The sequence below is a fragment of the Channa argus genome, chromosome 6 (assembly GCF_033026475.1).
Source record: "Channa argus isolate prfri chromosome 6, Channa argus male v1.0, whole genome shotgun sequence".
In the NCBI taxonomy this organism is placed as follows: Eukaryota; Metazoa; Chordata; class Actinopteri; order Anabantiformes; family Channidae; genus Channa; species Channa argus.
The window spans coordinates 24,948,795-24,965,574 of NC_090202.1; the positions used below are offsets into that span (position 1 = coordinate 24,948,795).

Genomic DNA, 16,780 nt, shown 5'->3' on the forward strand with positions numbered 1-16,780 from the left:
ACCTACCTACTTTAACAGGACACTGCAGTGGTTAAGCAGAACAACAAACCACACAAGAGTCAAATCAATAAATTCCAGTGAGCTTTTATTTTTAACAAAATTTAACAATTGTACCCAATCATACTCATGACATCATTTAAACTTAAGTCCACTAAAATTAGCTTCACTGAAAAAAGAAAATCTGCCAATTAAATAACGACCAAATTTCCAACAAATTAAAAAAAAAAAAAGAAAGAAAAGGAAAAAACTTTTAAATAGTTTACTTAAATTTGGAGACTTTCACATGTGCTCCACTTGAATGTGTCATTTGACAAAAAGAAAATCCAAATCTAAAGGGTAACATTTTTTTTTTTGAAATCTTTTATACCCATTACCAGATCTTTGGATATTTAGATCGCATCATGGTTTTATTAATGCCCAAAGGCTCCTCCCCATGTTATGTTACTGATGCGTCAGTTCTTGAAGAAACCTGTTAAGATTCCTTTCAGATCCTCCTCAACAGAAAGGTGATGGATCGGAGAAATTGTACACAAGCTGTGTCATCGTAAATGTTTCACAACTGCGAAGAGGACAAACGTGACCATCAGGGCAGCAAGCGCCAAATTTAACCACCCCGCAATTTAAAATAACACCTTAAAGAATGAGACAATTCAGTTAAGGAAACTATCCAATTATTCATCCAATTGTGGGCAAGATGCTCTTGTCTCAGTCTTTAAGGTTCCCCAAATGGCAGCCACTGGCAGTAAAGCAGCATCTGCCTAAAGGCAGCACGACTAACACCGCATCTTCAAGCCTAGTCAGTTTTTGCCTTGTAAACATTTGCAGTGGCAATAACTGCCTGTGGGCTGACGGGAAAAAAAACAAAACCAAATAAATAAAAAAAAGACAGACAGCTGCCAAGTGCCTGCATATTTAGATCCCTGTTCACTTAACTGAATTAATGTTCTTCATTTTATTTGGATTTGTAAGAAATAGAGCCCTCCCCCCAAAAACAAAAACGGACCGAAACAGCCAAATTTGATGTGCAGGTGTTTGGGGAAACTACAATTAAGAGAACAGGGATCAGAGTCCTAACCAGTGAGAAATAAAGGGTCAACTTTCATCGCATTGTCACTTTGTTTTGTTTTAAAAAGAGCTTAAATTAAATGTGCAATAATACTTCTCAGTGATTAGAACAGTCAAAAAGAGCATCTCACCATAATAAAGGGAACCCAATCTGCACAAAGGTTCTGGATGCACACGACAGGCCAGAGGACCTTCGTGCAAATTAAGGCGGTCAAGTTGCATTAAAATGCAAACAAAGAATCTGGCCCGAACCCAAACTTTTAAAGCAATAAAAGAAAAATCCAAAACAACAACCAAACACTGTCTGAGGTGCCAACGTGTTTTTTTTTTTAAACAAGCAATCTGACCAATAGCCAATTTTTGTAAGTGTTTCTGCACCATCATAAACTTCTTTCCCACTTGCTCATTATGAGTACAAAAAGCAGTGCAGTCAGTGTTATTGCCTGAACCCAACTCTCTATGCATCAAGTGCCACCCAACCTGTTCCGGCTGCTTTTAGCAAAGCTTTTTTTGTTAGCTGGTTTAATGGAGGCCAGCTTGCAATGCACAGAATTAATGTCTGCTACATTTGTTTAGGTCAGATGGTTCATTTTGATGGATTTGGCTGTTTTTCTTTAAAGGGGGGAAATAAAACAACAGCATCCTGCCGAACATCTAAAGATTGTTGCTGTGCTGATCAATGTAACAGGTAATACCTCCCCCAGAAAACAAATTATCTGCCAATTCAGCTGCACTGCAGCAAGAAGTACTACTACCACTACGACATGACATACCCCCCCTCCCCCAACAACAACACTCACTGCAACTGGAGACCTTGGAGAGTGTTTTTTTTTTTTTAAGAGTCCGCTCCACAAGTTAAGGCTGGTGACAACAAATAATTCATTATGCTTAATAAAGCCATCTGTCTAAACTGAAGACTAGTTAACACTGGTACCAGAAAAGTGGGCAGTTTAAACAAACTCACGTTAAGTGCAGTTTTGTAGACTTGTACTCAAATTTTGGAGGGCCTAAAAGATTCGCGATCAACTCTGCCTCCAACACATTTTATACAGTATGTCCTTTAAATGTTTTAGGTTCAAATAAATTCTGCAATTTCTAAAACTATAAATAAATTCACAGGGCAACATTGCAGATCAAACAAACTGACAGTGTGTCTCCAGTGCTAACAAGAAATATGAGGAAGGAGTCCTTTTTGAGTTTGCCATCCAGCCTTTTGAACTTGCTTAAAACAATCTTAAAATGAAAGTATATACACAAGGTATAAGGTGCACCCCACATGTTGGCTGCACGTCTCGCAGAATTAAGTATGACCACCCATAGGAAGGTGAAACATTGGACAAAATGAAAAGCGTTCCCTCCAACTGAACTCCACCAAAACAGGAATCCTCAAAGAGGCTGCTTATTTGTTTTTAGTGTTCTAATGCTGAAGACAGGAAAGGCTCTGGGTCTTATAGAAGCAGAAGCTTCTTTACAACAGCTGATCAGTCTGGTTGTCTCTTGGAATAGAATCCAGCATCTCTGTCCATGGAAAATCCAAGTTTGTCCTCATTCATCAACCAGACTCAAGTGCAGCTAAGCCAGCAATAAGATAAATCGGACCAGCCCCTCAGTTAAAATTTTGCCCGTTTCTTGCAAACAGATGACTCCTCCCCCACCCCAAAAAAGATAACAAAAGTTATGAATTCACCTATGTGGCCAGACATTATGTTTTCAATTAGGTGAATGTGAGAATGTGGAATGAAGAATGCAGGATGATGGGTTATTACTTTAGAATGAGTTGAACTACTTGTTAAGGCACTTGGTTCAAATTGGTTCAAACTTCAAAAATAAAAAGTGGAGAATGAAGGGCGTCATGTAGGGGTTCAATTGGTGCTGGCTTTGTGTCATAGGTGGATATGAATCTTCACAATGTGCACTAATATTTTCAACGTGGTCCCATGCTTTCCTCCAGGTGCTCATGTCTTCAGATTTTGATGTTGCAGCACAAAGCCTTAAAAAAAGGCAAATGAGTTCTTCCGCTTTTTCCCGCTCCTTCTTGTGGTGGCATCCATGAACAAAAAAGGAAGACAAACTGTACATTAAAAGAAAAAGAAAAAAAAAAAAAAAAAAAAAACCCTTAACAACTAAACAAAAAACCTCCAAGATGGGGGGGATGGAAAAATGGGGGAAAAAAAAAAAAAAAAGTACAAAGGGGAATGGAGGATGGACAGATCTGGAAAGAGAAAAAGAAAAAAGTTAAACCACACTCTTGCAATAAGTAAACTACTCATAGCCCATTTAGGTTTACATGAATAAAAACAGGCTACGGCTTTGCAAAGAAGAGTTGTTAAATGGGACAAACTACACTGAAACCATAATCATTCATGCAAATAAGCACTGCCCTCAGAGGAAGTTGGTACATTTCACAGCCGCACCACCATCTTTTCAAAAGGTTTGCATTAGATAACATAAAAAACAGCGGTGGTGTGGCAGTGGCTTGGGTATTAAATATCGGTAAAAAAAAACAAACACTGGTGCTGTGCAAAAACTGAGGATTTAAGAAGCCTTCAGTGCTGCACAGCTGTATGGGTCATGAAACTACTGAAAAGTAAGGCGCATCAGATCAAGGAAGGAAGACACAGCAATAAATTAAACCCTAAACATTATGATTATGCTGTTTTTTCATCAAATATGTTTAATGTATTTAAGCATCTTATATTAATGACCGTATGTAAATAAGGAAACTGAAATTCTAAAAAAGAAGAATTTAAATCGATTAAGAAAGTCACATGACAAACGTAACTTGTTCTGCTAAAAACAAACGGTGGCATGTCTCTTAAAGTAAAGCGAATACAGCCTCTCTGCTGCATTACAAGACACGAACAGCCGTTTTGTTTGTTTTCTTCACCAGATTTAACTTCTGTAAAGTGCTGCAGTGTGTGCTGCTGAGCCACCATTTCTTTTGAGCCAGTCCATGGGTTTGCTTTACCAACATTACTCAGCTGGTGATAGGAAACAGTATTTACTAAAGCCTCCACTGTCTTCTAGAAGTTATCAAGCCACTAAAATCCACTCAATTATTTGCTCTGAATTCGGATTCGAACTTCAAGCTAAATATATCATACATGTTCTCATGGTTGTGTTCTGGCTTTGTTACGTTACAAAAATTAAGACCTAAATTGTTACTCTTGTGTTAACCCACCAAGAACGATTACCCAATATTTAAAAAAAGACAGATAAAAATTGTTGTGAATTTATTGATCATAATCCCATTAGTTTTTTGTCCTTCCTTAAAATTAAGAGCGGGCATTTCCTCCTGCAGTTAATAAGAACAGTGTCTGGGTCACGGCTCAATTTTAAGAGAAACGCATGCTATGAGCGAGGTTTAAATACCCTGTTCCGAGCTGAAACCTGATCCTTACGATCAAACGCATACAGCGGGGAAACAAAAGCAGTTAATCCTAGAATCACCCTGTAAAATTTATTACTTGGGTGTTCGGGCCATCAGCTACTGTGTACTCACTGGCTCATGGCTTGACTTCTTCCCCACTCTCACTGTGGTACTCTGCCACATATAAGCTCTTGTCAATAATGCCTGGGATGGGCTTTATCTCTGTCCCAAGCTGCTCCTCAATCCCCTTCAGGTTGAAGCGGTCATCATAAGTGATGAGGTTGATGGCTAGACCCAAGTGTCCAAAGCGACCTGGATTTTTAAAACGTAAGGATTTAAATAAGTTTTATTCTTATTTGTTAAAAGGAAACATTCTTTGTACAAAAGTAAAGGCTTCAAAAATTAAGAAAATCTATATGGGCCCTTACCAGATCGACCTATGCGATGAAGGTACGTTTCTCCCAGCTTGGGAAAGTCAAAATTGATCACAACATTCACAGCTTGAATGTCAATTCCTCTTGTAAAGAGGTCTGGAAGAAACAAAGTAAATCAAAATGTTATTTTTGCAGACACTGCAAACTAAAAATACAACATTTAAGCAGCAAAATATGGCCATATCCATAAGGCAAGGAAAATCTTGGCACGGCACGAGGACTATGTAAATTTATGTATTGTCACAATGAGTTTCACTTTTGTTTTGCTTTCATAAATCTCACAATCCTATCTTTAAAACAAACATTGTGTCTTTCAGTTAAACCATTTACCCACAAAACTATATTAAAGGGATACACAAGGCTCAGAAGCTCTACAAGTAATCAATGACCACTTGCACCCTATTCAAGAAAGCAGGCTTAACAAACCCTGAACTCCAAGATGGGAAATGTGTGTTCTAGAAAACCAATTAGGCATTTAAGTCGACGAAGTGTGTGTGAGGAGTTAAAGCATTTAGTCAAACTCATTTAAGATTCACCAAGACAATGTGTAAATCAAGTTGCTGCCATTATACTGTAAATCAGTAAGGGAAATATGGTCTAAACATTTATGCATATTTAAGGCATAAGGGAATAAACAGTAATAGCTATGAAAGATTTTCCCGTACACTGACTTCCTCCACAATGTTCTATCAGTGCAATAAATCGCAACATGACAAATTGTTCCCGGATAAGCGTTGGAACAAAAAAACAAACAGTTGATCAATCAATCACAAAAAGCTCAGCTGTGAGGTTTCAAAAGATGAACAGTGCACACAGACAGAGCTGGCACAGAGAAAAGTGGTGGTTAGTAGCCATGTGTTGTCAGTCTGACAGTAGCTGCCTGTTCCCACAAAACAGATTCTAAAGTAATGCACGTCTGTCTAACACTTACCAGTGCACACAAGATTCCGACACAGGCCGTTTCTAAAGTCGTGGAACACACGGTTGCGATGCTCCTGGAGATCAGAAATATAGAATGCATTTACCAGTCACACTCATTAAGAGATCTTTACACAGAATACATAGCAGCATGTCATGTTAATCCCATTTACAATTTTTTGTATTTGAAAGAACTACTAAGTAAAAGCTAAACCATATGATGTGTAATATTAAGGAACAAATTATAAAGGCACAGGTGAACAGTTGTCTGAAAACACATTAGCAGTGGCAGCAGCATTCCAGAAATGGAGAACTGGTGGGAAGTATACTTACACATCAGGTAGAAAAACATTCGCATAAAATTGATGCATCCCTTAATCAAACATTGCCCCCCGTTTATTTCAGGCAAACTGGTAAACCAGTATTTCTAAAAGACAGTAGTTCAAGCTGACCTGTCGCATCTTGGCATGAATGTAGAAACATGAATAGCCAAGTTGGGAGATCTTCTTGGCAAGGAGCTCCACTCGCTGAGAGGAGTTGCAGAAGATTATAGACTGGTTGATCTGGAGCTGGAAAAAAATGAAAGTGATTTGAATTTTTTTATTTTAAAAAGGTCAAATCTTAATTCTTAGTGGATCCTTGCATTTGCCCTGAACTAAATATTATTTAAAAGGCAGTGGCTGCCTTTAAGTGTTTCAGTGAGGTCTGCATGTATAAAATATTTACTTTGTAGAAAACAAAATTATTGATGCTTGTACAAATGATAATAAAACTTCTATAACTACATATATTACTGTGACATGATTAGTAACAATAAATGTAGACCTTCCACAGTTTACAGGAGTGAGACATACAAACTGTGAAAATCACTTAAACCATCTTTAGCTTTCTGTCCCGTCCAGTACTTTGAGTCACCCACTTATTTTTTTTTTTTAAACTTAATGATTTACATGTTCATGATGATTTTCAAATTATATCCAGGCCCAACAACATATTTTCTTTTTACTCTATTTGCATATTTTAGAGGAAATAAAGCTACTCAGGAAATGCACTTATGATTATCTACCAATCTGCATTTCAAACAATTGCAAAAGAAACATGCAAAAGATGTGCATTGTGCAATACAGTACAAAAATGTCAAAACAGAAAACACACACACACACAAAAAAACTAATTTAAACCCAATTTATGGTTTGTGATGATCAAATATTTCCATTAAAAAGCCAGCAGTCATTTTATTCTTTTTAATAGTACTGTCCACGACAGAAGTTAGCGAATTAAAACTAGATCATGAAAAGCTCAGGCAACACTTACCCTGGAGAACAAGGTGTTAAGGCAGTGCACTTTTTGCCTTTCAGTTACATAAGCATAATACTGAGTAACACCCTTCAATGTAAGCTCCTCCATTAGGTTGATCTCATAGGGTTTCTGCAAGTGTGAATTCTGCAAAATAGGTTAAAAACAGGTTGTTTTTTCAGATCAAGATGCAGCTACGCATTATGAATATAGCAGTAAAGTTGAAGTTAGAAAGTCTACCATAAACTTCTGCACGCTGAGAGGGAAGGTTGCAGAATAAAGCAGAATCTGCCTCTGTTTCGGCAAGAAGCCTAGAATCTCCTCCATCATAACCACAAAGTCTTGGGACAGGAGTTTGTCAGCCTGTTAAGAGAAACACAAGTGGGGATATCTATAGTGTGTCGTCTTAAAGTTTTATCACAGTGGTTTATTAAAAAAAGAATTAATTAAATAAATAAAATGAACTCACTTCATCCAGGACAATCATTTGAACTTGATTCACTTTTGCCACTCCTTTCTTGATGAGATCTAAAATCCTTCCAGGGGTGGCAATGACCACATGTACTGTAAAATACAATAAAAACTAATTGCTAAAAAATCCATTTAAGAAAAACAGACTACTTTATTTTAGCAGGAAGCACTAGTCATGTTTCTGCAGAACAGATGGGGATTTCCATCTGCTGCTCTGAAAACAAGCGAACTAGGAAAATTCACCGTTTGATACCTTTCTGATACCACAAGGTATCGGAATACGAAAGGTATCAGATACAAATGGCATTAAGACGTCAATTCAGATAGATAGTAACAGTATTTAGTAAACAAAGCAAAAAGGTCTCTCAGTGTCAGGAAACCGAATCAAAGCATACCGGTTTCATCGAGTCTCATGATGTCGTCGCGTAGGTTTGTTCCACCTGTGGTTGCCATCACCTTCACACCACCCATGTGTTTACTGACCTGGATACATATTTGGCTTACTTGCAGAGCCAGTTCTCTGGTGGGCACTATAACCATAGCTGAGGGGGGGGGGGGAGAGAAACACACTTGTCACTTCTCAGATTTTTACCCCCAAGTCAGGTGAGTCTTAACTTACAGCTTTAGAGAGAGTTCCTTGTGGCTTAATGGCTGAATGAAATTGGAATTTAGTTAAATAAATTGCTCTGAATGATAAGCAGCAGTATGTAATATGGATTTTCTTCTCATAAATTTTGTGACATTCCCCATTTTCCTTCCGATTCTCTCGATAAAAAGTAATATTAGGCAAGAGCTGACTGTCAACTTACTGACATTCACTGTGCAAAACTGACAGGAAAAGAGCAATCACCTTGTATGCAGTCCTTCTTCAGGTCAATACGTTCAAGTAGGGGAATGAGGTAGGCTCCACTCTTTCCCGTGCCATTCTTGGCTCTGGCCAAAATATCCCTTCCTGATAGGGCAATGGGAATGCTTTCCTCCTGTACAAAATTATTAATACACAATGCTACTTTTTATGGCCGAGTACAGTCCGTGCAATTGGTGCCTACGCTAACAAAAATGTTCAGAAGGAAGATCAAAGGTTGTGTCACGTAAATAGTGTGAATAATTGCTGGATAAAAGCAAACATTTAGCTAATTTTACAGCCACTATTCACTGGCAGCCTAATACACTGAAGTTGTTCTCTATCGGAAGATCACAGAGAATCAATGCATTTCTGGATAATCCAATGCTGACACTTAAGTGACTCATTAATATTAATATTGCAAATGTGTACCTGGATTGGGGATGGCTTTTCCCAGCCCATCTCAAAGATTCCCATGAGCAGCTCCCTCTTCAAGCAGTAATCTTCAAATTCATTGCCTTTTGTTGCAGTCACATCCTGAAATAGTTTTAAAAATTCCAGCAAATTACCTTTTGGATCACAAAACGTAAACAAGTGAAATTTGTAAAAGGCGTGTTTGTGTGTCTTCTCTTGTAACGCTAAGTCAACTTAATTAAAAAATAATAATTTGTCAATCGTTGTACTGCTTTATAGTTGCCGTTCTCATAAAAGCCTATTTAATCTGGGTTTGGACCCAGAGTTCACCACTGACCAAAAGAATCGCAGTTGTAATTTGTTCTGTCACACCTCTTTGGCTCTTCTATAATTTTGGAACTGCATGATTGTCAGGATGCTAACGGGCAAAGCAAACAGGTGAAGCGTTTTGTGGCTGAATCAAACATACCATAGAGTTTGCACTTTTAGTAAAGGATGAAAGTGCATCGCTGTAAAGAGGGATGCGCTGAATTAACAAAGATAGGGTGTCATGGGGAAATGGAAAGAGGCACAGTAATCCTTTTGGACCGTTTGAAGCTATTATAATAATAATAATAATAATAATGAGGTAATTCACGTTCCATTTAAAACAGGATGCGTATTGTTGTACTGCAGTGAAGCTAAAGTTGTATCTTATATTAATACTGATGATCGGGACATTCCGTTTATTTTTGAATATCGTAGCTAATGAGCAGCTTTCCTGTGTTTTTGGCACCTATGTAATCATGGGCGGATTGAAACTTAGCCAATTTTCAATTCATGTTTGGGGCTCTCTCCGCAGCCAGTGCTTTTTTATTCCCCACATAATGACAAATAACAATATTAAACAATAAAAGCTGTCTGTCCCTATTGCCATTTGCTCTTCACTACTCCATTTATGTCGCAAAAGTAAGGCTTGAGATGTCAATGATGCCATTATCCAGAGCTCAGCATGGTTTCAATGGAGATTATTCATTCCCTTTTCTAGATCCCATGCATTTGTAAGTCGTGGCCAAATGTTACACTCTCATTCACTCGTTTATGTTGCTGCTAGGACATAGCATCTTGTCCTGACACTTTAATCAGTCCTGGGCAACAAATATTTTGGAATGTAAAATTGTACATTAGAGCTCGAGTAGAAGCGATGTTCAAATTATTCATTACACTTTACAATTGAGAAAATAATGGGGTTTTATTACCATCGCTGAGTATCTCAAAGACACTGTTAATTGCAACCTTTTTTTTTTTAAGTTAAATCTAATAGGCAACTACTTAAGCAACTTCTGAGCTTCCACATCTTCCTATGCACTTAAATCTCTCTATATAAAAACTTTCTGCTCTTTCTCGCATTTGCATCTCTTGAACTGCAAACACTTTATCTGATAAGACTTTGCTTTGAGGTTTTCTCCTTGACTTAGTTTTTTGCTGCCTTGTACCTCACTTGTAAGTCGCTTTGGATAAAAGCATCTGCTAAATGTAAAATGTAAACTATAATCATAGGCACAAATACCTTATTTCCTAAATAAAAGTTTTCATTTAACATCTTGTTTATAAAGACATTTATAATAAACTACTTTTAATTTAAAAAAAATGGATCATTTAATGAGAAACTATAATCATATGTAGGAATCCTCAGTTCCAAAATGAAAGTTCTCATTTAACATCTTCTCGAAGATAATGTTACAATAAACTCCTAATGTGGATAAACCTATATGGATTTTGACCACAAAACAAGAATAAGTCATATTTGACAAAAACAACGTGAAGAGCAGAGTAAAACCAGTTGAGTACTCTGGGTTACACTCAGCTCAATTACAACAACAAAAAAAAAAAAGTACATCATATACCAACCGAAGTTTTCATCCTCATATCCTTTGGGGGCAATTTCAAATTTTTCTTCCAGTCATCTCCAGGCCTGTGGAGGGTAAAAGACTTGTAAGCAAAAGAAACCATAAATAGAAATGGCATTTTAGTGTGACGAGCAGCTGTTTGTTTAGCTTACTTGATGACGGCGTTTGTTGTAGGGGCAGGCTGGGAATTACCATTGTTGATTGTGCCTTTCATCTGGTTAAGTTGTTGTTGTTGTTGTTGTTGTTGTGGTGGTGTGCCTCCTCCACCTCCACCTGGTGCTCCCGCAGGCTTCACTGAACTTCTGAGCTGCCCATTCTGATTAGACAAGCCCAAAATGACGGGGTTCTCTGTTCTGGCAGTACTCATGTTTTGTCCTGTACTCCGTTCCAGTAACAATGAATCCTCTTAAGTCTGTGAAGCAAGTCCACTCTTCTGGGACCACTCCAAGCTTACAGTGTCCACCCTGATGAGACCTTAACAATTACCTAAACGTGTTCTTTTGCCTCAGTCTGTTTTTCACAATTGTTTTCAGGTTCATCAAGTGTCAAGGAACAAATCCCTCCTTTCAATTCTTAGGAGATTTCTAAGCATAAACTTCTGTGGAAAATTAGGTCTTAGCATAGATGTTTTCAGACGATCTCTGGCAAAACCATACAGAGGGGGGGGGGCTTAGCTAGCTTTCAAGTACTGGCCGACTGTTTAGTTAGCCATCTTGTTCAACGTAACTGAGCCGCCGCGCCTTTTCCAGGTTTTTCCAGCCCTGAAACAAAGAGAAAACGCGTTAGGAACAGTCTACCGACGAAAGATAAAAATGGCATTGCGGTGTGACAAAAAACATAAAGCTCGTTCCAGAGAATAGGGAGACTTGTCCGGCCACCACGCAGCGGAAGAATACATATGAGCTAGCCTCACAGTGGACTGCTGGCCTACGTCAAATGTTAGCCGACACCGCGGTGAGTGGCAATGTTATTTAGCTTGGCAAGCTAGTTAACCCTTAACCATCAGTGTAAAAACAGCGCCAATAAGCACAAGGCTCCCAATCGCACCCGCCATTAGCTGTAGAGATCGGACTGTGCTGAGGAGTCTAACTGACAAATATTCGATTACTGTCAGCAATCTTGGTTTATCCCCAACGAACTACACGAGCACTAGCGATAAGCAGCCGTCTGCTAGCTGACATCGGGCTAACTAGCGCATCAAGCCTTGTAAGCGTTGCACGTATGTTGTGCCGTTTCAATTGTCAATATTAGCCACAATACAGGGTTCCGAATATTTCATTTTATATGCTATAACAGTAAGACCAGGTAAACGACACATTTTACAATACCGATACTAGCTGACTCGTTGCGCGTAGATATACCGTCGGTTATCCTAGTCGACTCGATTGTCGTGGTACGTCTGCTAGTTAGCGAGCTAACAAAGTGGCTAACGATGGTGGAAAAACACTTTTGCGCTGTGTGTGAAAGTCACGGCACACAAGAACTACGCGCTTGGCTGAAGTGCGTAGAAAGAGTTTAACTACAAACGCATTTACCTTGGGCAAAAAATTACCGGCTCCCAAGCGGCGTTTCAAAAGTGTAACGTTAGCGTTTGTCAATTTTTAGCTGACTGCGAAGGAGTCTTGTCAACCAACCGTTCAAGATGGCTTCCACTCGGATTTGAACCCGCCCCCACAGTGAGCTAATCAGCTGATTTCATTTCAAATCAAGATGTCTTTGGATCTCTCACTATCTTTACATATTATATTCTCTACATCTATAGAGCCAAAGTATTTGTTGGCAACGTGTACAACCCTTTCCCCCCCCCCCCCCTCCCCTTCTTTAATATTTTGGCTACAACTTGTCATAAGAAATCTAACGTCATTTGGAAAAGCTGAATTTTCTGAAATCTATCCTCACGTACGTTACGTCTCCCGCGAGCGTTGTGGGACATAACAAACACTAACTCTTTAAAACAGAATGGGCTTTTGCACCTATTAGTCTCAACACAAACCATATCGATTAATATAACTTGGTTATATTTAAAAGCTTCAAGACTATTTAAAAAAAACAGCTGAAAACAACCATTCCACATAGGAAACAACCTTCCTATGCACATGAATCAGTTATTTGTTTTTAAAACTTCCTTTCTGCTCTTTCTTTTTTTTTTTTTTTTTTTTGCTTTTGCATCTCATGAAACGGAAACACTTTGATGTTTGATGTTTTCTCCTTGACTTGCTGCTCCTCACTCGTAAGTCGGCCAAATGACTAAATGTAAACGCAGCATCTGGCTAGAGTCATTAAAATAGATCAACTATAACGACACGCTTTTATTTCAAAAACATTGAAATGAAACAGGGGGAAAATAATAGTCCACTGTTTTTTTATCTTTATCTTCCTCAGTTGGACATATTCATTGATTTCAGACAGATTTCTTGTTTTTCCTTGGAAACAAGTAAATCCTCGCCCTGTACAACCACACTCTGACCACGCAGCACTGCTGGAGCAGTTGCTCAAGAGCATCTTGAAAAAAAAAAAGATCTTGATCTCAATGAGATTTATCAAATATACCCTAATAACCCCTAACTGGAGTTTCTGTTTGCAAGCCCACTTCACTAAGCTGTGCCCCCTAATTATCTGTGATTCCAGTGTTCATTCATTAGTTTAACTTCTGTTATGTTTTTTTTTTTGATAAATGCTACAACAGACACAGGTCACAGCTGGATAATGATTAATAATGTTTGTAGTAATCTCATCATGGGACAGTGTATTCAGGTTAGATTTGCAATCAAAAGAAATGACTAGTTCAGTGAAATCGCCTCCTATTTGTCAAAAGCTGGAAAATACAGTGGGTGCAGTTCGCTGGACTAGCATGACTGCTCTTGTGTGGTTATCTGGTGTAAACCTTATGTCTGTTTTGACTTGTTTCTACTAAATGCACTCTAAGCAAAGAAACCAAGCAAGCGAATACAGAAGAGCCAGTGCTTACAGGAAGTACAAGCAGAAGTCGCAACAGTGGTTTAAGGGATACATCGAAGTGACATGGCTTTAGATAAGGTAGGACATAATTGGAGTTTGCCGTAGATGGTCTGTTGAAATACTGTTTTTTTGTATTCGTCTTTTATTGCACCAGTGTAGGTGGGTGACTACAATGAGTATATGTTCAAGTCACCATAAAACCAAAATAATAAGTAATTTTTAGTGTCTAATCACATGTGCTTAAACAATCCCCTATTTCAGACAGTGTAGCATAATTCTTCTAACATTTTTTGATTATCAGCTACAGTATCTGTCAGGTAAAAACAGGAGGTTTTAAGATAAGGAACATTTCTATCTGCTTCTACAGATTAGGATTCAACTACAGATTTTACACTGAGAAATATAATTCACAATAGTGGATACAGTAGCTGTAATTACTGATCTATAAAAAGGCACCTAAACAGATGTGAGTCTGCTACAGTTGAATGCATAAGTTTGCATCCCCATGTTTTGAAATGGCATTAAGAGTAAACAAATTACTTTTTCATCATCTAATTCATTTATCAAGAGGGATTCAATATTCTGCACTGATATAATTTATTAATTTAATATAACTCTTTTCCAGTCCTTTACCACTTTGGTTACTTCTAATGGAAAAGGAACTTTTGTGGTGCTAAATCTCGGTTTTGCAATGAGTTAGTGCAAACTTTTGCACCCAACTGTAAATTGTGTGTATGCCACCGCTTTCCTTTTAACCCACAGGGGAAATAAGCAAGGAAGAAATTTACAGTAATACATCCTTTATGTTGGTTATGAAACCTCTGATTATTTTTGCTTTTTAAATGGCAGTGACAATTCAATTTTCCAGTTTAAAATGTTGTTTTTAGGTTTAAAAAGTTGTTGTTTTTTTTAAATCGATTTATCAGTTTCAAAGAGAGGGGGGCGGAATAGTGAAACTGAATAAGTATATTTTCTCCTGTCTTCTTCAAATAATTTTTTTGTCTGGAATTTAAATAACAATAGTGAATTCGTTATAGTGCAGCGGACTACTTCAGCTACTTACAGTGCATCACAATGGAATGCAGTGAAATTATGATGGATGCATTCATCATGTGAAAAAATATAAATAGACCATTTCTATAAAATCAAATTTTAACCGTGTTTTTGTAATAGACACATTTGTTCTTGCCCCACTAGCTTGATATGTATATTGAATATAAACTGAGAAATAGTTATTTCAGAAGAAGTGAAGACGACCTTCCCTTGACTACAATTTGGGTTTTAAATAGCTGAGATTCTCCACCAGATACAATGTAATATTAACTGAATTGCTGACTTGGGGAAAAGTCATTATCATTCTTTTATTTGTATACTGCTAAAGTAGGAAGTTTTGCCACGCACGCCACAAAAAACATCTCCCAGTTACTGTGAAGAGGAAGTGAAAATGTCACATTCGATGTTTCCTGCCAAGCAATTAGAATAATAAACCTGCAGGGAATAAAACAAACAAAATCCTGATAAGTGATTTTGAAGCTATTCAAATGTCTGTAATGGTCAATTCTCACTTGTAAAAATGATACAAAATCATAACGTACGCATGATTTCGACATTCTTCGAGATCACACAGTGATCATCGGGGACTGTGATGAGGTCATTAACACTAACATCCCACCCCTACCCTCCTCTTTTATATTTTGCAGGTGGAAGACTATGATAACTACAGCATCGACTATGAAAATGAAACATTCTGTGATAGGGAGATAATGGACATGAAGAACCAAAAGCTGATACTGTACAGCTTCATCTTTGTGCTGGGTGTGGCAGGGAATGGCCTAATGATAACCGTGCTCCTACGACGGCTGAGATTCCTGCGCATCACTGAGATCTACCTTCTGCACCTTGCCCTGGCTGACCTCATGCTCCTTTTTACATTTCCCTTTGACGTGGTTGACTGTTTCAGTGGTTGGGTGTTTGGAGGTTTTCTCTGCAAGTTGGTGGGCCTTTTAAGACATCTCAACGTCTCCTGTGGGAGTTTTCTCCTAGCTTGCATCGGGTTCGATCGGTATTTGGCCATTGTTCATGCCATTCCTAGCATGCAAAGTCGACGTCGGAGAACAGTGCACCTGACGTGCATTGTTCTATGGCTCTTCTGTTTGGGTTTATCAATCCCCAATGTTGTGTTTCTTCGTGTGGACTTGGTGAATACATCTGCACCCTCCTGTTCCTTTTCCAATTATGAAATCCATGCAAGCAACTGGGTTCTGACTAAAAGACTCTTAGACCACATTTGTTTTTTTCTACCTCTGGCTGTCATGAGCTACTGCTACACAGCAGTGGTAGTTACTTTGTGCAAAAGTCAGAAAAGCCAAGCAAAGAAAGGGGCAATTCGACTGGCTTTACTTGTCACCGTCATCTTCTTTATCTGTTGGCTACCATATAATATTACCTTACTCATACAAACTTTGGAATACCTAGAAGTTTTCAGATCTGTGAGTTGTTATTCGTACATCCTACACCTTGAAACCCTTGGTGTGACAGAGATCCTGGGTTTTTCGCACTGTTGCCTTAACCCTTTCCTCTACGCTTTTGTTGGGGTGCGCTTTCGCAATGAGTTACTACAGTTACTTTGTAAATTGGGCTGCAGCCGTGTTTGCGTACCTTTTATCGAGCTTCAGAGTCACAGACGTGCATCCATTTCTGAAGGACTAACAACCATCAGCAGCAACATCTAGATTTGATAAACTCTTAAACACTGTGAGCTGTAGTAAAGATGCTTTTGTTCCCATGAAAAGTATTGAAACATTTCATTATTACATGTGCAAGTATTCTCATATAGAACTCAGTAATACTGTATTTGCATTTAAAACATGTTTTATTAAACCAGTCAAGAAAAAAAAAAAAAAATGTATTGTTGCATGAAATCTGTTTTTGCTTGTATTTTAGCTAATGCTAATTGAATTTAATAAAGATTCCATTTATTATACAGCAACCGTGTTCCATTGTCAGTGTTTTCAAACGTGAGTAACTGACAACACAATAACAAAAACTAAAACCACCTCAGAGATCAATATTATTCTATTTTTTTTTTAAACTCCTATTAAAACAGTTATACAGAACAACT

At 38.1% G+C, this 16,780-nt stretch overlaps 2 protein-coding genes across 4 annotated transcripts; one reads left to right on the forward strand and one right to left on the reverse strand.

Annotated features, from left to right (window-relative positions):
* Nucleotides 1-68: 68 nt before the first annotated feature.
* ddx6 (DEAD (Asp-Glu-Ala-Asp) box helicase 6) lies at nucleotides 69-12,438 on the reverse strand. Of its 2 annotated transcripts, none has more exons than XM_067508712.1 (14): nucleotides 12,336-12,438; nucleotides 10,854-11,462; nucleotides 10,703-10,766; nucleotides 8,831-8,935; nucleotides 8,405-8,534; nucleotides 7,950-8,096; nucleotides 7,553-7,647; nucleotides 7,324-7,446; nucleotides 7,102-7,230; nucleotides 6,240-6,356; nucleotides 5,801-5,864; nucleotides 4,864-4,965; nucleotides 4,568-4,747; nucleotides 69-3,277 (listed from the first exon to the last, which is right to left on the reverse strand). In XM_067508712.1, the coding sequence occupies exons 2-13, from the start codon at nucleotides 11,066-11,068 to the stop codon at nucleotides 4,572-4,574; spliced, it is 1,467 nt and encodes a 488-aa protein (XP_067364813.1). In that variant the 5' UTR covers nucleotides 11,069-11,462; nucleotides 12,336-12,438; the 3' UTR covers nucleotides 69-3,277; nucleotides 4,568-4,571. The 2 variants fall into 2 exon arrangements, with proteins under 2 accessions (XP_067364813.1, XP_067364812.1); XM_067508711.1 differs by having other exon boundaries at nucleotides 12,237-12,370.
* On the forward strand, nucleotides 11,421-16,689 carry LOC137129499 (C-X-C chemokine receptor type 5). Of its 2 annotated transcripts, XM_067508714.1 has the most exons (3): nucleotides 11,422-11,655; nucleotides 13,628-13,737; nucleotides 15,360-16,689. In XM_067508714.1, exons 2-3 carry the CDS (start codon nucleotides 13,723-13,725, stop codon nucleotides 16,389-16,391), a joined length of 1,047 nt encoding a protein of 348 aa, XP_067364815.1. In that variant the 5' UTR covers nucleotides 11,422-11,655; nucleotides 13,628-13,722; the 3' UTR covers nucleotides 16,392-16,689. The 2 variants fall into 2 exon arrangements, with proteins under 2 accessions (XP_067364814.1, XP_067364815.1); XM_067508713.1 differs by lacking the exon at nucleotides 13,628-13,737 and having other exon boundaries at nucleotides 11,421-11,655.
* Nucleotides 16,690-16,780: the final 91 nt, after the last annotated feature.

What these genes read in the sequence shown, in the direction of transcription:
- ddx6 (XM_067508712.1), bottom strand. Translation starts at nt 11,068, where the DNA reads ATGAGTACTGCCAGAACAGAGAACCCCGTCATTTTGGGCTTGTCTAAT. An exon ending in ATATGAGGATGAAAACTTCG is followed by an intron (nt 8,936 to 10,702) that starts GTTGGTATATGA and finishes AAACTATTTCAG; the next exon opens with GATGTGACTGCAACAAAAGG. An exon ending in AAAAGCCATCCCCAATCCAG is followed by an intron (nt 8,535 to 8,830) that starts GTACACATTTGC and finishes AATTTTGTACAG; the next exon opens with GAGGAAAGCATTCCCATTGC.